Below are 25,239 nucleotides of genomic sequence, written 5' to 3'. Positions count from 1 at the left end.
GTCTGTACAACCCCTCATCATTGGACAAGCCTAAAACCCTAACGATCCATCAAGTGTATCTTCTCTATAGTTCCTTCAGTGTTAGTGTATCATTCCATGAGCGTGGAGACCAAACTACATTCAGTGTTCAAGTCATGGTGTCAAAACAGTCTTGCAAATGTCACAATGACTTTTCATTTTTCTCATCCAATAGCCTTGTAATAAAGACCAATGTGATATATGGAGTGTGTTAGACAGCAGAAATATCCCTGTATCTACAAAAGATACACTTTACAACAGCTAAGGACTAGTACCTTTCCTGTTACTATGCATCATTGCACTTTTGTCATAATACCTGTTAAATATGACGTTGCTGATTTTTTTCCAAGGTCATTACCCCACAGACATTAAACATTATCCCTTTACCCCTCTATCACTAAATATTGCCCCTTTACCCCTCTATCACTAAATCAGAAAAATTACTTCAAGTTCACGAAGTTCAAGAAATCAAGGTATGTTGGTGATGTACTGAAGAGAATGGTGTTGGTGTGGTGACTCAGAGGAAGTTACAACACAGTCCTGAGTGGAGGGGGGTAAAGGATGTTCATAAACTACCTTCACTCTTGTGATTTGTCACAATTGCCTGAGGGTGTCATTGTCATTCAGTGCTGTGCTCGGTTCTCTGAACTTGTGTGCACAATGAGATCATTGTGATGACATCTGAAAAGTTGTTCCAATGTCATGGAGATGACTCCACCAGTCAGGAACTCGCTGTATTTAACAATCCAATTATTCATTTACTTCCACTCCTTTCTCTGAGCTGAACCTCTTGACTCTCTGCTCGACTAATATTTCCGTTGCTGTCTTTGCCTTCCTCATTCACGTCATTACTTACGCAAGCCTTGACAGTGAGAGATGTCAAGCTTTACAGTCACGGGGTCCTTCATAAACACCCCGTATGTATGCAAACTTCCCGAATCGACTGCTGCGTTGTCACTTAGCGAAGAACCTGGGCTCATCTCACCCAGGCTTCCAAAATCAAACAAAATACTAATATCGATGGTCAGCTGAGATCAGCAATCTCAGTGCACGCTGAGGATTTGAAGGTCAAACTGTAGGGCTCAGCTCCAACATGTCAAGATTTCTCCAGTGTCAGACCACTAGACAGTGTAAGCACCTTAAATTTGTTTTATACTTAGGAAGGTTCCTCCCCCCACAATGTGGCATTTTCAGACCATGCTAAAATGGGGGATAACTTTCTCATTCTCTGTTGTGGAGAATCCAATATATGGCAACTGCATCTCAACTCAATCTCGTTTCTGGTTTTGCTTTTGGATGCACAGTGAAAGATCAAATCATTGGGAAGGCCAGAATATTTCGGTAGCAGTTCATAGAGTAAATTTTAACTGTTTTCTGAATCACGTACTGTTGCAGTATACATATCTTGGTGCGGTTGAGACAGTCCAAAGTATCACATGCCAACCATCTCATTGAAAATAAAAGATACAGGGCTGGATTTTCCCCTTTTGATGTGGAAGTCTAGAATCAGGTCATTTCCCAACACCCTGCCTCCTGAGTGGCTGTGATTGCTGCCTGGAATCTTTTCCCCATAGAATCTGGGATAGGGTGGAGTCAACACCCCAGCACCCAAAGCACGGCAAGGCAGAAGTAGATGTCAAAGCAGGCAGGTTAAATGGTCCACCTCCACTTACCCATTCACCAACATGTGCCTCCCCCCTTTGCCCTGCATACCTCCTCATTCACCTTGCCCACTCACCCATTATCCAATACCTACCAAATCTCAAGCCCTACAATAGATACTGGAGGTTTTGAAGATGCTCATAAAAATAGCAGGACAAACAGTCATTCATAACAAAAAAAATTAAAAGGTCAATATTCTCAATAGGTCACCCTAACAATATCAGGACTTATAAAAAAAGCTCTCAGTCAGCTTAACAACTAAGCTAACAATCCCCGAAGAGCTGAATCTATCTGTGGACTTTATCTCAGTCAAACTTGTACAACAAAAAAAAATTTACTGCAAATGACTGTCAAAAGAATGCTTTTGAGTGGATTAGCTTTAAGCCTCTGAAATCATTGGAAGAGCTCAGCCATCTGTTCATACTTTAAAACAGCGGAACAGCTGTCTGAGCTGTAAATAAATTGGAATATTAAATCACAGAGACAAATGACACAGTGAAATCTAACGTATATTATTCATAGAATCCCTATAGTGTGGAAACAGGCCCTTCGTCCAACAAGTCCATAATTACTCTTCGAAGAGTAACCCACTCAAACCCATTCCCCTACCCTATTACTCTACATTTTCCCCTTTCACACGTATTTAATCTCCAGATTTCAGAACACTATGAGCAATTAACATAACCTGCACATTCTTGGATTGTGGGAGGAAACTGGAGCACCCAGAGGAAACCCATACAGACATGGGGAGAATGTGCAAACTCCACACAGACAGTTGCCCATGGCTAGAATCAAACCCAGGTCCCTGGAAGTGTGAGGCAGCAGTGCTAACCACTGTTCAATGCAGATGAGCACTTTATCCATTGGAAAATGTACTCCAATTCATCTGACTTTAAGAATGGTGATTAGCTTAGCTGTCATTTAGCCTTTTTGGGACAAAGCCCCATCATTCCGGTAAAAATATATTTAACTTGCATTATATCAAAACATGTGAAGTTGGCAACAGAATTTGAACATCACTACCAAAAGATTCCCAACTTTATAGTACAGTTCTACTAGTCCAGACCCCTCTGAAGTAACATGAGTTACATAATACTCAGAAGTTGGGCGTGTCTATCAAACCTCTAGGAGATCTAAAAGGCCCTAGTCCCACAACTTGAACCTACAAAGTCTGAAGTGCTGCATGCTGACTCATGATTCCTCTGTCCCTTTTCAATGTTGTGAAAAAATTATGGCAACTGGAACTGAGTGGAGTGTGTGTGTGTGTGTGTGTGTGTGTGGGGGGGGGGGGGGGATACTTTTGTATTTGAAGCCCATCCACCTCTTTCTCCATCTGCCATTGCAGATTTGGCCCACACAAATAGGCAAATCACATCCTCTAACCTTAATTGTGATGTTAAATGGTGTAAACATGCAACTAACAAAAATATAAACTGTATTTTTGAAGGTTACATGGACACTTCAGTGCCAGGGCAAAAGCAGCTGAAAAGCCCAACCATTTGGAATTGTCTAGTTCAAACTTGGTCCTGCACACTCTTTCTCCTTTAAAGGTCTTCTTATAACTTAACTCATACCTATCCCAATACCTTCCCCTCTGCCACCGTCCTGTAAAGTCTCTTGCCATGATAAATGCCATTTGCTCTTCCAGGAAACTCCAGTGTTTAAGTTAAAATCTAAATCACATTAGCCTTCCCCTAGTGGTTTAAGAGTCTCCAGCTTAGATTTTCTGATATTTTGTGCCCAATTAGTAGTTGGAAAATGAGCTAAAGTGAAATCTGCTACAGTACCAATGTTCAGGTTCTCTGCCAATCTGGGAGATCTTCAAAGCCTCTTTCACTGAACAGACATGTCCCCATTTGCACAGTTTACCTGCTAGCACTTTGGTCCCATATGGGTTCATCAGTTTGTATTTCCAACATCCACGGTTTTTGATTTTATTACAAATTCCACTTGATATAACCTCTATCCACATGTACATCAGAGAAAGGTGCATGCGATAAAAATTGCAGCAATAAGAATTGGTCGGTGGCAAAAAATAGAAAGTGGTTAATATAGTAAGTTCAAGGAGGAAAGCGGAAGGGAGATGGGAAGGAGTAGAAGGGGAGGGATGCGATGGAGAAGTGGCTATGTATAAAAGATGGAGAAGAGGAGAGGGGTGGTATGAGGAGCAAAGGAGAGGAGAAGGAAAGGGGACAAAGAGAATGTGAGAGACAAAGGACGATAAATAATTAAACCACTTCTGTTCAAAAAACGGAAATGGAAAACAAAACTCAAGAAGTCTCTAAATAAAGACAAGAAAGTAAAGAGAGAAGTGATAAGGGAAAGAATCACAAGGGGCACAGGTCCTGGCATGAGCTAAATATGTGCAGAAATATGGAATCCAATAGGATAGAGAACTCTGGTCAAGTGAAAAGGTTAACAGGAAATACAAATCCTCGTGAAACTGAAAACCTGTAGGAAACAGTGGAAACAAGTGAAAAGGATAGATAAGCTGAGAGATCAAAGAAATTCCTTTAAAAATTTCGAGTTATTGATGGTGAGAGTGAAGGAATGAAGTATTGAGGAAGAATTGTTCTGGAGAGCACAAATGATTAAGTATGTGAATACTCAGCCACCTAGTGGGCATCATGTTGAAGCAGGTGAGTCCCCTGTTAACTGTGTCTGGAAAAGATCCGCACATTCGCTTAACATTTGCTGCAGATTTCCACACGCCCTGACTTGACTGCATTAACCAAGAAACTAAAAGCAGTCCTTGAGCAGCATATACTCCATGAGATTAAGTTTTGGCAACTCCTTCTTGGATGAAGAAGCTTTTTTTATTTCGTCCAGGAATTTCAAGCAAGGGATTAAACTATAAAACAAGAGAGAGAGAGGTCATTCATGGTGATCTCAGCAAACATTGCTTTGTACAAAGGGGATATCTGAAACTCTGCCCCAAAAACATTGATATTTTGGAGAGGGTGGAACAATGATTAAAATAGTCAAGATGTGGAGGTGCTGGTGTACGACTGGGGTGGACAAAGTTAAAAATCACTCAACACCAGGTTATAGTCCAACAGATCTTTTGCTAAAAATTCTGTGTCCTGCCCCACTAATTACCTGATGAAGGTGCAACACTCTGAAAGTTTGTACTTGCAAATAAACCTGTTGGATGATAATCTGATGTTGTGTGATTTTTAAAATATTCAAGATCGAGGTGAAGATGGGCAAGTGAAACTGAGGAATCGATCAAATTGAATGCTGGATCGGGCACAAGGGGCTGAATGGCCTGTTCCTACATTTCTCTTTACAACTGTATGGAATGATGTTCAATGATGGTAAAAAGGGGCAGCTCTTCAATTGCTGAAGTCTGCACTGTAGCCATTAGCAATTCAATTTGCAGGAAGGTGCCTGTGGAGTTAGACAGACATACGTGTGAACTAAAACTTGTCAGATGAGAGACAGGAGAGGGACAAATAAAATGAAAAATCAAGCAAATAATTTGTTTTTAAAAGAAGAGAAAGGAATTGGCCAGTTAGATTTGCATACATTTTAGTGTTTGAAATTGCAAAAACAAATTATTGTTTCACCCCATGGAATTGACTAAGTTAACATTTTAGATTGATATGCTAATGGGTTCTAACAACTTTTTACATTCTTAAATCAGATTTCCAGCACCTCTACTATTTTGCTTTTGTATACTACTTTCCAATTTAAATCTCTGCCCCCATTGTCCTTGGGTTCGTACACTGCTCTAGTGACGTTCAACACAAGGTCAAAGACCTCAGCTTTCTACCAATCACATTGTAGCTTCGTGGCCTCAGCACTGACGCTGTAATAGCTTTCAATCTGAGCCATCATTCCCAATGTCTGTACGACCAAAGGTTCTGGTCACAGAGAATCAGAGTTACCAGGAGTTGAGACTGCTGTTTGGAATTAGGAGTCCTTTTGAATTCAGGCTTAGGACGTTTGTCTGCATCTTTGAGGTCTCTTCATCTTTGTCCCTTCACCTTCCTGGTTCATGTGGGCAGTTTCCCTTTTGCCAGATTATCTATACTTCTCTTCTGGCATCTAAGAGAGTACCCAAAAGGGTGTTTAGAACAAGGCGTGGGGTGGGTGGGGGGTGGAGGGGGAGATTTCAGAGAAGACTACAAAATTCTAAAAGGCCTTGACAGGGTAAACACAGGAAGGATGTTCATAATGACTGGGAAGTTTGCAATTCTATGTTAAATTCTGGTCTCCCTGCTATAGGAAAAATCATTCTGAAGCTTGAAAGGGCTCAAAAAAGATTTACAAGGATTTTGCCAGGGTTGGAGGATTTGAGGCTGAATAGGCAGGCACTGTTTTCCCTGGAGCATTAGAGGCTGAGGGGTGACCTTGTAGAGTTTTTTTTAATTGTACAGGGCATGGATAGGGTGAAGAGCCAAGGTCTTTTCCCTGGAGTGGGGGAGTCCAGAACTAGAACGTGTAGGTGAAAGGGGAAAGATTTAAAAGGGACCTAAGGGGCAACCTTTTCATACAGAGGGTGGTGTGTGCATGGAATGAGCTGCCAGAGGAAGTGATGGAGGCTAGTACAATTGCAACATTTAAAAGGCAGCTGGATGGGTATATGAATAGGAAGCGTTTGGAGGGATATGGACTGGGTGCTGGCAGATGCTGGGGCTATATTGAGTTGAGATATCCGATCGGCATGGACCAGTTGGACCGAAGGGTCTGTTGACTCTAAGTCCAGAAGAGGGAGTGGGTGAACCCAAAAGGGTATTCCCACCCTTATAACACTGAACTACAATGAACAGGAGAGAAACAGGGCATGGAAGAAGGATGTTCCTGATGACCAGCGAGTAAGAAACCAGGGCTCACAGTCTAACGATATGGATAGGCTAATTAGGACTGTGATGAGAGATGTCTTCAACCAGAAAGTGGTGAGCCTGTGCAATTCTCTGCCACAGAAAGCAATCGAGGCTAAAATATTGAACTTTTCAGGAAGAAATTAGATATAGCTCTTACGACTAAAGAGATAAAGGACATGGGGAGAAATTGGGAGAAATTGAGTTGGATGATCAGCCATGATCATATTGAATAGCAGAAGAGGCTTGAAGGGTCGAATGGCCTTCTCCTGCTCCTATTTACTATTGTTTCTATGTTAACTCACATCACATACGCTCCTCCCATCAGGACAGAAAGGTCTCTTGCTAAGAAGAGTTAACTATTTCTACATGAGTTCACCAGAATATGTAGACTGCTTTGGGTTTTGGTGTTCACTGCATGGAGTTAAAGTAGCAATGTGTACTTTCTCTTAAGTCAAGCCTGCTGTCTCATAAGAGATAATTGTATCTCTTATATGTAATGTAACTAGCCATTTAGTAATATGCAATAGACCTTGGTACTGTTCCATGATTGCCTAGCTTCCACCTGAAACACTGTATGGGTATTCACTCCTACATGCATAGACTAATACCAACCAAATGGATTTATTCTTTTCACCTGTGGGCTGGGCATTGCTGGATGGGCCAATATTTATTGCCCATTCCTTTTTGCCCTTGAGTTACTCTTTGTTGGAACAAATCCAACAAATCCAACAACCCAAGATATCGCAGATATATTTGATATTAAAGGAAAGTGATAGCAGCGAGGTACATCTTCTGTTCCCACATAATTTTGTACCAATTTCCCAGTTTAGACCAACATCCCTCGATTATTCCTGCCCTCTACTCAATCTTCTTGCCCCTTTTCTGCATGAGTTTAAAAGCTGTTCATTTTCAACACCCTTGCAATCCCAAAGAAAGGTCAGCCTGAAATGCTAACTCTCCACAGATCAGTGCTGGAATGGACCTGCCACCAAGGAATGAACTTTGCCTCCTGCAGCCAAATGGTACATGGTGCAGTAGTGTTTATGTTAGTTCCTGTAACATAAGAACTAGGCACGGGTAATGTGGAACTGAAAGATTTAACATTTATTCATTACAGCTCCTGATATATACATGCATTACAATTCACAGGCATTTCAGTGTCTGGGCTAACACTAATCAATCCAGTTACATCAGGAACACACTTCCATCAGCATGTCATGCTTCAAGTGACCCCAGTTAAGATGGAGCCTGAGAACTTAATACTTTCAGGTCACATGCTGTGATGCAATGTTGATATCATTAGCATGGTCTCTTAAAGGCATACTGCACACCCACTGAGAGACAGGAATCACGGTTTGTCTCTAATACTTTGACTGTATTTATAGTACGATAACTTGGAGAGATTATTACAAAAATATTTCTTGTCAGAGATTTCTGAAATCTAGGTATATGGTTCAAGACTTTCTTTATAAAAGTCAGTCCAAGAGTGGGGAAAGTCCTGATGGGGCTGGAAGATACTGGGTAGAAGATCAATTTTATTAACAATTTCTAATTTAGGATTAAATGTTCCTCCCAGAGATACTGTCCACTGTAAAGCCAAACATAGATATCTATCAAAGAAAATGCTCTGGAACCCAGTAATTTTTGACAATTCCTAACCTTTGATTCACTACCAGAAGCACGCAACACAAAAATGGCAATTAGTTATAAATAGGAGATGTTAAAATACTGATTTGACAGAGTCCAGCCATTCACTTTACGAGTTACAAGTTTTAGTTATAGCTCACAAGCCACAAGGTCCAATACTAGTAATTATTTATTCCCCAAAATATATCTTTTAATCAATCTATTGGATATGTTGTGATGTACCTCCAGAAGGAGGTGGGGTTTGAACTCAAACTGGCTCAGAGGTAGGGACACCACAAGAGACTTCCCCACATCTATACACCTAGTCAGGGCTTACCAATTATCACTTTATTAGCGTACAACCATTACTTGTTGCCAGGTTCCCTGCCAGACCTTACTAGATGACAACCTTTACAGGTCAGGTTAGATTAGATTCCCTACAGTGTGGAACCAAGCCATTTGGCCCAACAAGTTCACACTGACCCTCCATAGAGTAACCCACACAGACCCATTCCCCAACCTATATTTACCCCGAACATTATGGACAATTTAGCGTGGCCAATTCACCTGACCTGTACATTTTTGGGTTGTGGGAGGAAACCAGAGCACCCGGAGGAAACCTACACAGACGGGGGGAGACTGTCTGTGTGGAGTTTGCACAGTCTCCCAAGGTGGGAATCAAACACAGGTCCCTGGCACTGCGTGGCAGCAGGGCTAACCATTGAGCCACCATTGAGCTCACCATTTGCTTCAATCCATTCTTAAGTCAAAAGATCATGTGGTACCATTTCAAAAACGATCAGGGGTGTTCTTGCCAGCATCATGACAAACAGATCACCTGCTCATAATCTGCTTGTAGGAGCTTGCTTTGCACAAATTGATTGCCGTGTTTATTATGTTACGATACCAAATGAATGTACCTTGTGGGCTGAAAAGCACATTGTAACTTTCTAAAGCTGTGAAAGGCGCTACATAAACGCAACTTTGTTCTTTTTGCTTTATCTATCTAAAGGGCAATCCAGTAGCAAAGGTATAACTTGGTCTCCAGATTTGAATCAGAACAAGTTACCTCCAGTATCAATACCTGTTTAAGTAGCAAGTAATAGTCTCAACAGCTGAACTCCAGTCCCCATTTCAAACACATTTTCAGCATCCCGACCACATAATAAAAGCAGCAAATGTACTTTTGATGGATTTTTATGGATGGATTAAGTGGACTCTTATTACACTGTGCTTTTTTTTTGTTCTTTTCTTCTCCGTTCTAAGCTAGATAATTGAAATTAGCTGGATGCATTAGTTATTATCTCACATTCTCCTGCACATGGTTGAATATGATTAATGAGTAGCCAAAGTCCCTGAAGGGCTTGTAATGAAGCCTTTTTAATGGAAAGGTGTGTATGAGAGAAACCCATATTGCTTCCCAAACAATCATTCATCACCACCGTGATCTGGCTTAGTACAATTAAGTGCTGTCGTGTGAAAGTCAGCTACAGAGTAACCAGCTGGAAACTCCTCCAGCTCCCAGTGGCTCCCAAATAACTCACGGTCATTTATTTTCGCTAAATCACATTAAACGGTGCCAATCAGGCAACACACATATTAAGCAAGTCCATTTTTTTTGGAGGGGGAGGGGTGTGGGGAATAAGAGCAAATGTAAATCCTGTACATTGCTAAAGGGAAAACAACATTTAATTTCGCTCACTGTTGTACAATGTTTCCACTTAAATCTTTGGTCTTCAGACAAAAAAAGAGGATTACTGCACAGGTGAGCAGGGAGGAATTGCTATACATCACGTGACGTTACACTAAAGACATTTTAGCCACACATGGAGTCGCTGAGATGAATATTCTTCTTGAGGAAGCAATGGCAAAACGCAGAGTGAGAAAGAAAGAAATGTGATGAGGTTAAGTGAAGACAGGCAGGAGCAGGCTTGAGTAGGGATTAAGGACCCATTAGGGCCGAATGGCCTGTTTCAGTTGTGGTTCTGTTCGCCGAGCTGGGAATTTGTGTTGCAGATGTTTTGTGACATCCTCAGTGCTTGGGAGCCTCCTGTGAAGTGCTTCACAGGAGGCTCCCAAGCACTGAGGATGTCACCTAGACAAGGGACGAAACGTCTGCAACACAAATTCCCAGCTCGGCGAACAGAACCACAACAACGAGCACCCGAGCTACAAATCTTCTCCTAAATTTTGGCCTGTCTCAGTGTTGGAAATAGTTTACAAGGTCTACGTTGTCATATTCCAGTGGCCATTTGCAATGGTATTGTCAATGGCTGGATGCTGTGAAATGTTTTTAAATATGCTTTAACTATAAGCTGCAATACCTTTTTCCAAACCTGCAATGGCCTTGTGGTATTATCGTTGGACTGTTAATCCGGAGACCAGGTATTATTTCTGAGGACCTGGGTTTGAATCTCAATACAGCAGATGGTGGAATTTGAATTTTATAAAAGTCTGGAAATAAGGGTCAAATGACCAGTAAACCATTGCCAATTATTGGAAAAACCCATGCTTTGTAGGAAACACATCCTTGCCCCATAATGTGGTTGATTCATAACTGCCCTATGAGTAATTAAGGATGGGCAATTAATGCCGACCTAACCAGTGACACCCACAACCCGTTAGTGAATGAAATAAAGTTGTGTGAAAACTGCAGAGTTCACAGGACGTAGGGAATAGAGACTGTGGTTTGTCTTTTTTCTTTCGATTAGATTAGATTCCTTACTGTGTGGAAACAGGCCCTTCGGCCCAACCAGTCCACACCGACCCTCCGAAGAGTAGCCCACCCAAATCCATTTCCCTCTGACTAATGCACCTAGCACTATGGGGACTTTAGCATGGCCAATCCACCTGACCTGCACATATTTGAACGTGTGGGAGGAAACCGGAGCCCCTGAAGGAAACCCACACAAACACAGTGAGAATGTACAAACTCCACACAGATGATCGCCCAAGGCTGGAATCGAACCTGGGACTCTGTTACTGTGAGGCAGCAGAGCTAACCACTGAGCCATCAGGCAATGTGTTATAGGGTTTGAATGATTCAAATCCATTTCCATAACCTGTACTGCATGAAGGAAAAGCAAAGATGTTCAAATGTGCATGACAGATTTTCCCAATCCCAGATTAAACTGCTGTGCCCGATCTTTGGAAGCTGAGTAACTGCAGTGAGTCTCATAACAATAAGCACGGGCTGTGATCATTTCCTCAGGCAGTCTGCCTTCCTTTTTATTCAGTAAAACAAAAACACATGGAAACAAAAGTGGTTATTTGTTGTAGAAGGAGGGGGGGTTACTTGTTGCCATGTGGGCAGCGGTGACCAGCCTGCTCCCTAGGTTAACAAGTGACCTCCTGAAGGTGACGGTGAGAGGGTTCCAATGGCGACTTTCCCCTGGGGGAAGCAATGAAGGGAAAAGGTGCCAGCTTCCATCACCAGCCTCTGCTCACAGAGCTGGCGTAAACAGGAATAATGGCAGCTTCTTGAAACAGGCCTCAAGTTGGCACTGTTCACCTTGATCTTAATTCAGTAAAGGAGCTGGAGTACGTGCCCAGGATTGTATTGCGCTCTTTATTCGTTTCCGTGGGGTGTGAGCATGGTCGGTAATGCCAGCATTTGTTGTCCATTCCCTGAATGCCATTGAACAGCATGGGAACACCATTCGCCAAGACCTACCTACTTCCAAAGAACCATGGGACTGTGGGGAAGGAGGGGGGGGGTGCTCCGTGGTTAACACTGTTGCCTCCCAGCGCCAGGGATGTGGGTTGAATTCGGGCCCTGGGTGACAGTCTGTGTGGAGTTTGCACGTTCTTCCCTGTTTCCTCCGGGTGCTCCGGTTTCCCCCCCCGCCACAGTCCAAAGATATGCAGGCTCACTGGATTGACCATGCTCAATTGCCCTGTAATGTCCAGGGATTTGCAAGCCATGGAAAATGCAGGGTCACAGAGATAGGCTGGTAGGCTGAATAGCCTCTTTCTGGAGTATAGGATTCTATGAATTAAAATGCACCGCTCTGCAATGGGACTGACTATTGCTACAGTCCATCAACCAAGCAGGAATATGAGCCCTATATCTCACTGGCAAAACCTGTGGGTGTGGGTGTGGGTGTGGGGTCACTTGCTACATTGTAATTCCTTCTTGCTTACTATCACAATTAGTCACCTTCAGTTTAAAGGTCAGCAGTTTGAGTAGAAACATCTTGCAGCTAGGGGCTAAAATGATACGCTTTGGCAATGTCCAGGATTTTCATTTGATTTGTTTTCAACTCACCCCCAAGCTTCCCTAAGCTACAACCCACCCCAAAGCACCTCACTACCACATACCCCTACCCTTATCCCTCCCCAATGCAACACCCCTCCTCCCCCCCAAACAACCCTTGCCCCATCCCCTCAAACATGTGTTACTTTGTTGGCTACTGTTTAATGTGACGGGGAGGAGCCAGTGTTGGACTGGGGTGGAAAAAGTTAAAAATCACACAAAACCAGGTTATAGTCCAACAGATTTATTTGGAAGCACTAGCTTTCGGAGTGCTGCTCCTTCATCAGATAGCTAGCGTGGCAGGATCATAGGACACAGAATTTATAGTTAAAGTTCAATGTGTTTAATGTGATTCAGTAAAAAGGTAGGACCTTGACTTATTAGGAAGCCATGGATTCAGGACATTTTTAAAGCCCCACCTGAAGAACTTGGCTCTGTATTGGGATGGGAATATCCAGACCACAGTGTTCGTTTTTACACATCAAGGTGGTTAGTCACTTGGGAAAAACTGGAGAGAATTAACATTCACCACTGAAAATCTATTTTCGTCTCAGTTAATATGTAAACAAGTTAATGCATGTTGCACAGCTCTAATACTGCCAAGATGACAGGACATGGTGAAAAGTTCCGTAAAACGTTTACAACACAGGTGGGGATAGATGAATGTGTAAGGTAGAAATGAATGGAATGATGTGCTGGTAAGGCAAGGTTAAGTGAGTGTGATGAAGCTTGTGTGGGTCTCAACCATTGGACAAGTGGGCTGAATGGTCTGCAACAGGGGAGGTGATACTGCAATGGTAATGCCAATGGAGTAGTTAATCAAAACTCCAAACCAATGTGCTGGGACATGGGTTTGAAACCTACCTTGGCAGATGGCAAAATCTGAATTCAATTAAAAACTAGAATAAAAAGGGAACATAATATTGCCCATGGTAACTGATCACTGTTGATGGTCTTAAAAGTCCCATCTGGTTTGGTTGCCTTATTATAGGAAAGATGTGGAAGCTTTTGAGAGGATGCAGAGGAGATTTACCAGGATGCTGCCTGGACTGGAGGGCATGTCTTATGAAGAAAGGTTGAGGGAGCTAGCACATTTCTCATTGGAACGAAGGAGGATGAGAGGTGATTTGATAGAGGTGTACAAGATGATGGGAGGCATAGATAGAATGGATAGCCAGAGACTTGTTCCCAGAGCAGAAATGTCTATCACAAGGGGGCATAATTTTGAGGTGATTGGAGGAAGGTATAGGGGAGATGTCAGAGGTCGGTTCTTTACACACAGAGTGGTGGGTGCATGGAATGCACTGCTAGCGGTGGTAGTGGAGTCAGATACATTAGGGATATTCAAGCGGCTCTTGGATAGGCACATGGATGATAGTACAATGAAGGGTATTTAAGTTAATTTGATCTTAGAGTAGGATAAAAGATCAGCATAACATTAAGGGCTGAAGGGCCTGTACTGTGCTGTACTGTTCCACATGCTATGGTTCACTCAAGTCCTTTCAGGAAGGAGATCAGTTGTCCTTACATGTGGCACGCAGGTGACCCCAGATCAAGGGGAACTAGAGATGGACAATAAATACTGGCCTCGCCAGTGATATCCATAAACAAGTTTTTAACAATTGTAATTCTATGTAATTATTTGCTTCTGTCATTATGGACAAAGTTTAATTTTCTTTTTATTGCCTTCTTTTTTATATTAAAAGGATCAAGAAAATGCCGAAACGGAAAGGAGGCGCCGCAGGCAAAAAGATCACTCTAAAAATGGCAAAAAACTCCATGAAGATCACCGTGGACGGGAAGCGTCGTTTAGACTTAAGCAACATGGGTATCGCGACCTTTCCCAAATGCATTCTGAAGTTGACGGATATTGAGGAAATCGATCTGAGCCGGAACATGATCAAAAAGATTCCAGACTTCATCAACAAATTCCCAAAGCTGCGCTACCTAGACTTCCACACAAACAAGATCGAGAGGATTCCTGAAAGCCTTTGCCAGCTGGAGCTGCTTTACTATCTTGACCTGTCGAACAATAAGCTCACAACAGACGGCTTGCCCACGGACCTGGTGCAGCTGAAAAACCTCCGGGTCCTGAACCTCGGCCTGAACTCCGTGGAAATGATTCCCACCACCATTGGCACTTTGAAGGAGCTGAAGGAACTGGGGCTCTTTGACAACCGGATCACGTATATGCCGGACAAAATCACCAAGCTGCCGAAACTGAAGAAACTGAACGTGTTGCGGAACCCGTTCACCACTCCGCAGGTACCCGAGGAGCCTATAGAGACCATCGATCGCGTCGAGAACATTTACCTCGCCAGGAAAGACATGCTCTGCCGTCCCTGTCTCAAGAAATGTCTCCGGGAGAGAGACAAATGGAGCAAGGTGAAGAACATAGCCGAGATGGAGGAAGAGCCCGATTTCAGCGGTCTCATAGCACCCAACTCAGTTGCGAAACAAGACGAGGCGTCTTGGAGAATCAGTGAATAAATGTTTACAAGCTGCATGAATCTCTGCTGTCGTCCCAAACTAAAAGGTTGAACAAAAACAAAATAAACTCTCTCACTTGCCTTAAGTTTCAGGACTGGCTACTCTCTTCTGTGCACTTGGTACGAATGTTCCTTTTATTGCATTCATGCTATTTACAGAACAAAAGGGTCAATGTTGCACAGCATCAAATGGATAGGAGCAGGCTATTCAGCCCCTCAAGCCTATTCCACCATTCAATGAGATCATGGCTGATCCATGTTTTAACTCCATCCAACGATCCCTTATTGTTGGCTAATATAAGAAGGTCTGATTAACCTCCGATTTCAAATCATTGATCATACTGGCACTACCTGTCTTTTGAGGGTGTTCTACACTTCGATCACCTTTAACTCCAAGAAATGTTCACGTTCTGAAATAACATTTAAGTGGATTTTAAGATGATTTCTCCTTGTCCTACAATGTGCCACCAGTAGAAACAAATCGATCTACCCTATCAATTTTTTTCAACATCCTATGTACCTCAATCAAATCACTCCTTTTAACCTTAGTATCCAAGATGGCGCCATGTCATAGAGTCATAGAGACATAGAGATGTACAGCATGGAAACAGACCCTTCAGTCCAACTCGTTCATGCTGACCAGACATCCTAACCTAATCTAGTCCCATCTGCCAGCACCCAGCCCATATCCCTCCAAACCCTTCCTATTCATATACCCATCCAAATTCATTTTAGATGTTGTAATTGTACTAGCCTCCATCACTTCCTCTGGCAGCTCATTCCATACGCGTACCACCCTCTGTATGAAAAGGTTGCCCCATAGGTCTCTTTTATATCTTTCCCCTCTCACCCTAAACCTATGCCCTCTAGTTCTGGACTCCCCCACCCCAGGGAAAAGACCTTGTCTATTTATCCTATCCATGCCCCCTTATGATTTTATAAACCTCTATAAGGTCACCCCTCAGCCTCCAATGCTCTGGGAAAAAAGCCCTATCCTATTCAACCTCTCCCTAAAGCTCAAATCCTCCAACCCTGGCAACATCCTTGTAAATCCTTTCTGAACCCTTTCAAGTTTCACGACATCTTTCCGACAGGAAGGAGAGCAGAATTGCATGCAATGTTCCAACAGTGGCCTAACCAATGTCCTGTACAGCCGCAACATGACCTCCCAACTCCTGTACTCAATACTCTGACCAATAAAGGAAAGCATACCAAACACCTTCTTCACTGTCCTATCTACCTGTGACTCCACTTTCAAGGAGCTTCTCGCTGTACTTCTCTACATGAGTACACGTGACAATAAAATCTAAAATCTAAAAACCTAGATGTAAACCTATTCCAGGGAATACCAGCGTCATTTGTTTTATCTCTTCACGTGATCTAAACCTTGGTAACTTGCTGATTTGTTTTTCTTAATGGGATGTGGGTGTCACTGGCAAGGCCAGTATTTGTTGCCTTTGAACTGAGTGACCTTCTAGATCCTTCCAGAGAGTGACTAAGAGTCAGCCACATTGCTGTGGGTCTGTAGTAAGGATAGCAGAATTCCAACCCAAAAGGAAATTTATGAACCAGATGGTCTGATAACACTTCTCACGGTCTCCATTATTAAAACTAGTTTTCAGATTTATTAACTGGATTTGAGTGCCACCTGTTGGATTTGAACCTATGTCCTCATAGCACTTACCTGGGCGTCTCATTACCAGTGTGCTGCCATCATCCCAAACAGTGCTGTCAATAGTTTTTACAAGGGAAACTAGGGTGTCTCTGGTGTAAATCATTCCTATGCACTGCCTGTAGCTTAATGGGCCACTTAGAATCATACAATACAGAAGAGGCCTTTCAGCTCAGCAAGTCTGCACTGACAAAACTACTCGAAATATAGGGGAAAGTGAGGACTGCAGGTGCTGGAGAGTCAGAGACAAAAAAATGTGGTGCTGGAAAATCATAGCCAGTCAGGCAGCATCCTAGGAGCAGGAGTCAATGTTTTGGGTATAAGCCCTTCATCAGGAATGTGGGGGTTGGGGCGGGGGATTTGAGAGATAACTAGGAGGGTTGGGCTGAGGGGAAAAGGTAGCTGGGAAATCTCCCCACCTCATCCAAGATCCAACCCTCCAGCTTGGCACCACCCTCTTGAACTGCCCTATCTCTCCATCTTCCTTCCCACCTCCACCCTCCCCTCCGACCTATCACAACCACCCTCCACCTGCATCCACCTATCGCAAACAGTGTTGCCAATAGTTTCTACTAGAGAAACTAGGATGTGTCCAGTGTAAATCATCCCTACACACTGCCTTCCTTCCCACCTACCCTAGCCTCCACCCCCACCTTCCTATTTATCTCTCAGCCCTCTTGCCACCCCCCCTCCCTTCCTGATCAAGGGCTTATGCCCAAAATGTCATCTCTCTTGTTCCTCAGATGCTACTCTACATTTGGTCCCACTTTCCAGCACATGGCCCATCGTCTTGAATATTATGACATTTCAAGCACTCATCCAAGTACTTTTACTTCACCTGCTACATCTTATGGTCTGAAATCCATTTGCTTCCTCTCTCGGATTGGTTCGCCATTATTTGAGAAGACTGGTCTCTGATGGTGTTTGTACAGTCAGAGGCAACAATGCCAGGTAGACATATCCTCAACATGCTCTCAGATACATTTTCATTCTTCAGAGAAAAGCCTAGCCATTATCTGAAATAATACCAGTGAAACGTGCCTATCTGAGTCGAGACGTGTGGGGCTGGAAAAGCACAGCTGGTTGGGCAGCATCTGAGGAGCAGGAGAATCAATGTTTTGGGCATGAGCTCTTCATGATGAAGGGCTTGTGTTCGAAAAGTCAACTCTCCTGCTCATTGGATGCTGCCTGACCTGCTGTGCTTTTCCAGCACCATACTTTTTGACATTGACCTCCAGCATCTGCAGTTCTCACTCTTCTCCAGAGTAGGATTGGGCCATGAGTAAAAATGTAAAACGGTCCCGACATTTAGTAGACAGAGTGGAATGTTGGGTAGGATGTATAATGGGAGATGTGATGCCATCCGTTTCGTGGTCAGAACCTCAGGCTGAATCAATCCCATCATTCTGCTCACTAACCTGAATGAAGCCATAGATGGGAATATGCAATTTTCAAAATAATATGGGAATTTTAATTATTGAAAAGTACTAAATCTCAATCCTATAACATAATAAAGCCAGACAGTGCAGAAGGAGGACTTTAGGCCCATCATGTCAGCGCTATCTGCTTAATCAGTTCAATTGCTCTGCCACTTCCCTACCCTTCCAAACATTTTGCCAACTCTCTTTTCAAAGTTCTCTCTAAATCTGCTTACAAAACCTCTTCAGGCAATGTATTTCTGATCAGAACAACAGGACTTTTTAATTTTTTATAACTTCTCGTGCCACATTAAATTATCTTAAAGCCTCCCGCTGTGAACACAGTTTCTATTCACTTACTGCAGCAAAACTCTAAGACTTGCAATTCTGGGGTCTCCTTCCTATCGGAAAAATGTTGTGAAACTTGAAAGGGTTCAGAAAAGATTTACAAGGATGTTGCCAGGGCTGGAGGATCTGTGCTATAGGGAGAGGCTGAACAGGCTGGGGCTGTTTTCCCTGGAGCGTCAGAGGCTGAGAGGTGACCTTATAGAGGTTTACAAAATTATGAGGGGCATGGATAGGATAAATAGGCAAAGTCTTTTCCCTGGGATCGGGGAGTCCAGAACTAGAGGGCATAGGTTTAGGGTGAGAGGGGAAAGATATAAAAGAGACCTAAGGGGCAACTTTTTCACGCAGAGGGTGGTACATGTATGGAATGAGCTGCCAGAGGATGTGGTGGAGGCTGGTACAATTGCAACATCTAAGAGGCATTTGGATGGGTATATGAATAGGAAGGTTTTGGAGAGATATGGGCCGGGTGCTGGCAGGTGAGACTAGATTGGGTTGGGATATCTGGTTGGTATGGACGGGTTGGATCGAAGGGTCTGTTTCCATGCTGTACATCTCTATGACTCTAATTAGAACACCTTGATGAAATATTCCCTTAATCATCTCTGCTCTAAGGAGGACAAGCCCAGTTCTCTGGTCTCTAACCATATGAAATGCCTCCTTCCTGGTATCATTTTTGGAATTCTCCTCTGCACCATCTCGAGCTCGGCATGCTTCCTAAAATGTGGTGCCCGGGACTGGAAAGAATAATCCAGCATTTGTTCCAGTTTCTGTGCTTTTGTTTCTAAAGCTGAGTGGCCCATGTACCTTTTAAACTATCTTCTTAACTCGTTCAACTTATAAACGATGTTCCTCGTGCGTTCAGCTACGTTGAAAGACTTGCATACACACTCCACTCTATATTTCTGCACCCTTTTAAAGTTGTACCAATTATGTAGATTTGCTGCTTCCTGCTAAAATCTACCATTTAACATATCTCTGCATTAAATTTCATTGCGTGCCACAAGTCTGCACCTTTCACCAGCCTGCTTTTGTCATTCTGTTACAGTACTGACGGTTTTCTATCTTTCTGAATGTTATCATTTGCAAATCCTGAAAGCATGTCCTGCACACTCAAGTCCAGATATTCACCAATCTCAAAAAGGCAGTGGCCCTTTCACCAGTCATGGGTTCCCATCCTTCTCTCCAGGTTCAAAAGTAACACAGTGTGCCGTAATTCTCTGCTCTTTGTCCCTCAATCCAGTTTGTCTTCACACAGACGCTGGAGTCCTATTAACTGCACAGGCTTCAAACTTGTCCAGGAACTGTCATTCTTCAGAGAAAGCCGAGCCATTAACTGAAATAATACCAGTGAAACGTGTCTGTCTGGCAGAGACCAAAGTCGGAATGGTTCGAAAAGTGTGGTGCTGGAAAAGCACAGCTGGCCAGGCAGCATCCGAGCAGCAGGAGAATCTGTGGGAGCATGTGCACATTTGGACACATGGAGAAAGTTGCTTAACAAGCTGTGCAGGATCCGTGGTTTTACAAACAAATCTTTGAAGTACTTTGTCAAATGTATTTGACGGCACAACATTACTTGTTCACTCTCTTTTTCTTGGAATTATCAACATTTTTAAATCTTTAGTTGCCTTTGTAAGGTTAAACTGGATCATTCCCTAAAAACATAGCTGGAGGTCTGAATATAGTCCCAGTCAATTTGTTTTACAATTAAGCTTTTATAATTTCTGACCTTTCTGAATTAATATCCTCTTTTGCCAAACACCTACAGGATCAGCTACACTGATAATCCCACGTTGAACATTATAATACAACAGTAAATATGAATATGGAACACACCAAAGTACTCCTGTCTCACAAACCTCATGTCTTTTCTGAAATCTCTTTAATGTGTTGCACCTCTTTTTCTATGTAGCGATCAAAGCTACGTAGAATATTGCAAATGGATCCAAACCAACAACCCATTCAAGGTTACAAATACTTACTTCAAGTACAGTGCAATAACTCTGAGAAGCAGACTCAGTAATTAATCTGGTTGATAACAGCTTCACACCAAGTGACTACTTTAAAGAAATGGTCAATCACACAAAAGCCAATTCCCTTTTCTGCCTTTGCTAATGGCTGCAAAACATCCATTTATCAGGCTAAATACTTAGTGCATCACTGAGGAAGTGCTACAGTGAAAGGGATACTAATCCTCAGATTAAGATGTTGAAGCTCCATCTGTCCATTGCAATATTTTGACTGGACACCAAAGAGCTCAAAACATTTTCTGAAGAAAGGCATGAGATCTCCTGGTGGTCTGGTCAACATTCATTCCTTCATCAACAGTGAGAAAAAACCCCAAAATTTTAACTGTCTCTTTGGCTTAATGTTGTTTGTAGGACACTGATGTAGACAAAATGGTCGTTGCATTTAAGACAGACTTGCTTCTAGATAATTGATTATGATGAAGCCATGAAAGACACTAAGAAGTACTGAAGTGTGGTCACTGTTATGTTTACCTACATAACAACGCTGATCACAAATGAAGAGCTTTGCAATGTTTCTGCTTTAAGATGATGATGTACAAATTTGCCACTGGCTACACAGTTTGTCTAAATCCTCAGTCATCTGTTTCCTGACATGAGGAAATTACCTCAACCTCAGATTCAGCAAACCGAAAGATAATCAAAAGCCCAAGAGCTCTTAGTTCAATTTTAGAGACAAGTCCAATAAATTATAATGTCTGAAACAAAAACAAACAGGTTTGAATGATCACAGCGCCATTTGTTTTTGTGTGTGTGTGGGCTGTGCAGGTTCTTTGTTGCAGTAAATCTTACATAGTCTCACTGCCCTGCTCTCCCCATTGTACTATATCTCACAATATTTCAACTGCCTATCTACTTTCCCCCTAAAACACTCAAATGGTTCTCCCCAACTTTGATTCCCAAATGCTAAATAGATTGATAGAGTCGAGCCATTTCAACGAAGTGTAAACTCACCCAACATTTTTAAGACCATCTTTTTTGCTTTTTTTCACGGAGGGTATAGCATGGCAGAACCTGAGGAATAAACAGAGATAGCACTGAAGAAACTAATATGATATTCCAAGGAAATAACTGCACAAGAAGTTGGGGTGACCACGCAGCGTCATTACAGTTACTTACTTCTTGAAGATCTTTTTCCTGTCGTTTTTATGGAAAATAAGTAACTTCGAGAATCCGTTCTTTAAGAAGATTTCAAGTCCGATGTCCTATTGGGCGAGAGTAAGCAATCAGAACATCAGAAACGCTGTGGCAATTGCATACCTTTGAATAAAATATTAAATCCAAGTTAAGGGATACAATGCCCAGTGGTTGCCATGCTTTAACTTCCTGGGAGTGCCTGTACCTCTTTTTGACCACAGTTTTGTCTCCTGTGGAAAGACGTCATGATTCTCATTCAAGTGGTCAAGCAACTGAACCGTTCAAGATTGGGCTCCATCAAAGTGAAGTCCAATCCAATTCTCAGTGGATCCACAATTTCCAGCAAATGTCACCTGACAAGGATCAAAGAACGCTGAAATTCCAGAAATTTCCTGTCCAGCATGGTGGCTCAGTGGTGAGCACTGTTGCCCCATAGCACTTGGGACCCAGGTTCGATTCCAGCCTTGGAAGCCTGTCTGTGTGGAGTTTGCACGTTGTCCCTTTGTCTGTGTGCGGGTTTCCTCTGGGTGCGCTGGTTTCCTCCCACAGAGAAGATGTGCATGTAAGGTGACTTGGCCATGCTAATTTGCCCACAGTGTTCAGGGATATGTAGGTTATGCATTACTCAGGGGTAAATGTAGAATAATAGGACAGGGGAACAGGTCTGGGTGGGTTACTCTTTGGAGGGTTGGTGTGGACTTGTTGGACCCAATGACCTATTTCCACACTGTAGGGATTCAATGATTCCATCCTTCAAAAGCACCTCTTTAGTTTAGGGGCAATGAGACCAATTTACCATTGATGTCAGGCAATGCAACAATCAGATGGCCTTTCCATACTTGTGGGAGTGCTTCATATCAGGCAACTTAATCACAAAGGGGAGGCTTATTTTCACCACCTTATTCCTGGGTCTTAGGAATTGTGTGGCATGGGGATGGGCAGAAATTTGAGTCCAAGTCCCCGTAAATGCTGTTCTTTCTATGGTCCCTTGGCAGAGGTGTCATGCCTATCCTGAGACCAACGTGCCATAAACCAGGCCTTTCCCAGGGGGAGTTCAGTCAATTCACCCACAGATTATGTCACACTCGTGCTGACCACTGTGTGAAGATCAAGCCTGGATGGGTGAATTAATGCCTCTCTTGCAAGGCAACTCCTGACGATGATATAACAGAATGGTTAAAGAGAGTGTGCTCTCCAGTTCAACGCTATGTAAAACTGTGAAGTAGCCCACCAGACAGAGGCTTCAAAGCATAAAAATTAAGGAGTTAGTTTCACTAAGTTATAACATCTAAACAGTATTAAAAAGTCAAACCGCAGCCCCTTTCAGCGTGATACACATACCTTCACGCGAAAAAACAGAACAAGTTCAAAATGAGATGTGAGGTGGGGATGGAAGCAGATTTGAAAAGAAAAGTTTTGTAATTGAAATAACTGTATGTTGGAATTTTGTTTGTGAAGTTCTCGTAACAGCCATTGCTCAGCTGATTATTCTCTCGGAGAGGAGTCTTTTAAAACTGAAATCAATCCCAGAATGTGTATTATGGTCCGGAAAGTTCATATGTGTTCTATCTCTGTGAAGTATTCCAACTTATAATAGAGAAAAGGTCTCAGCTTGAAGATTGCACTCTGCAAAGAGTTCTCCTTCTTGACTTTATCAATGGTATGGCTCTGGGAGGGATGCTCAATCCATAGAGTTTGGAGGATGGCCTTTATTCTGGCAATACCTTTGACTGAGAAACATCATCCCCAGAGACATTTGAAGGTCTCCTGATCATGTTTGGGTCAATGTTTGGGTCAATGTCTTTGTAGAACCTTTGCAGTGTGAGTGAGATAGTTTTGACCATGTGACCTGAGATATCCCTTTGCAAATTCCTGTTGAATTTGGCTATTCTCAGGTCAGGTGACTTTTGCAGCCATTTTAAAACTCATTTTAAAATTTGTTCTCAAATTAAGTTAGCCAATGAGACAAAGATCAATAGGCTGTATTTTATACCACCATGACATCTGACAGAGACAATCTTCCAGAATGATTAACAGGGAAATTGCACAGTGCCTTTAACTCTATGATATGTGAAAGCTCAGAAACAACTCATGAGGTAATTTAAGCACAGCCTCAATTATAATGCAGAAAATCAACAGTTACATTTTTATAGTTGGTCCCCAGAATTGACAATCTGATGTTAACCAAATAAACTTCTCTAGTGACGTAGGCTAAGGGTTTAAATGTTAATTAGCATCTTACATAACTCCTCTGATATCCTTTGAATAATGGTTTGGGATTTGTCTCTGCCTTGCTGAGATCTCGAGCAGTTTTTTTGAAGGGGGTAAAAACACCAACTGACGTGCTGCAGTATCAGGGCAGCTTAGAGGGAACATTGGTGTAGAGGGTATTGGCAAATCATACAGTGGCACATATCAGGGTGACTTATGGATAAGAGAGAAGATGCACAGTTGTTTGGAGGTTCTGATTTGATTTGATGTTGTCACATGCCTAAGGGACAGTGAAAAGTTTTATTTTGCATCCAGTACAGGCAGATCATACCATAAAAAGACCAGAGCGAAGAATACAAAGTTATGGCTGCAAAGATGGTGCACAAAAAGCAAAATTGGAGAGGTCCATTCAGAAGTCTAATAACAGTGGGAAAGAAGTGCAGCTCTTGAACCTGTTGGTGCGTGTGTTTAAGCTTTTGTATCTTCTGCCTAACAGAAGAGATTGGAAGACATTATAACTGGGGTGGGAGGGGTCTTTGATGATGTTGGCTGCCTTTCTGAGGCAGAGAGAAGTATAGATGGGGTCAATGGATGTGAGGTTGATTTGTGTGATGGACTGAGCTGTGTTCACAACTTGGGAGTTTCTTAAATTCCTAGGCAGAGCAGTTGCTGTATTAAACCGTGATGCATCCAGATAGAATACTTTGGAGGTGGTCTAAATGAGGTGCAATGTCCTGTCCCAACAGTATACCACCTCATTGTAGATCCTTCTCTCCTGCTGGAGCTGGTTCTGGTCTGCCTGATCTCAGGTCCTCTGCCCATTTCTCCAGGACACAGAACCACTAAAACAATGCCAGTGACCACTTACTGATCCCACTCATTCACTTAAATAATATGCCCTGTAAGATAGAGTGACACAGCACTCACTCTTAATAAGTGAATTACAAAGAAAATTCCAGAAAACATGTTTGACTTTTGGCAAAAATCTTAAAGTCTCCTACTGTGTTTGTCATCTTCTTCACATCTTCAGTAATAATTACCATGAAATGGACAGCAATCTTTTAAGTGGTGAATATTTCTTTGACTGGCAAATATTTTTTTTGAAGGAGTGCTCCAATTGACATCAATGTCAAGTTCCCTTGATGGAAAAGCGCAGCAGGTCAGGCAGCATCCAGGGAGCAGGAGAATCGACGTTTCAGGCATAAGCCCTTCTTCAGGGCTTATGCCCGAAACGTCGATTCTCCTGCTCCTTGGATGCTGCCTGACCTGCTGCGCTTTTCCAGCAACACATTTTTCAGCTATGATCTCCAGCATCTACAGACCTCACTTTCTCCAAGTTCCCTTGATTCCAACTCACATTCTGGAGAGGCCAATTGTTGAAGTTTTGGCCACTGAAAGGCCATACAGCCTATTTAATAATTGTCTATGATCAAATCAACTGGCAATCAACTGCATAAGAAGCTTGCTGGAGTGGCATGGTGGCTCAGTGATTAGCAACGCTGCTTCACAGCACCAGGGACCCGGGTTCAATTCCAGCCTCAGGTGAC

At 42.7% G+C, this 25,239-nt stretch overlaps 2 protein-coding genes across 4 annotated transcripts in view; one reads left to right on the top strand and one right to left on the bottom strand.

The window, feature by feature from the left end:
• Positions 1-15,175, top strand: part of lrrc18a (leucine rich repeat containing 18a) — a 28,738-nt gene extending 13,563 nt beyond the window's left edge. The window contains exon 2 of the mRNA XM_043678831.1: positions 14,097-15,175. Within this exon, the coding sequence (XP_043534766.1) occupies positions 14,107-14,880 (774 nt within the window). The 5' untranslated portion in view covers positions 14,097-14,106 and the 3' untranslated portion in view covers positions 14,881-15,175. The remainder of the gene's footprint in view (positions 1-14,096) is intronic.
• The window catches only part of wdfy4 (WDFY family member 4), a 318,819-nt gene that overhangs the window by 97,720 nt on the left and 195,860 nt on the right, over positions 1-25,239 (bottom strand). For all 3 annotated transcript variants that reach the window (XM_043678828.1, XM_043678827.1, XM_043678830.1), the window contains exons 46-47: positions 21,464-21,549; positions 21,299-21,358 (exon numbers count right to left, since the gene is read on the bottom strand). In XM_043678828.1, coding sequence (XP_043534763.1) covers positions 21,299-21,358; positions 21,464-21,549 — 146 coding nt within the window. The remainder of the gene's footprint in view (positions 1-21,298; positions 21,359-21,463; positions 21,550-25,239) is intronic.

Source organism: Chiloscyllium plagiosum, chromosome 38 (assembly GCF_004010195.1).
Source record: "Chiloscyllium plagiosum isolate BGI_BamShark_2017 chromosome 38, ASM401019v2, whole genome shotgun sequence".
Lineage (NCBI taxonomy): Eukaryota > Metazoa > Chordata > Chondrichthyes > Orectolobiformes > Hemiscylliidae > Chiloscyllium > Chiloscyllium plagiosum.
The sequence above is the reverse complement of the archived record's forward strand: the minus strand, read 5'-3'. Positions and strand labels throughout refer to the sequence as shown.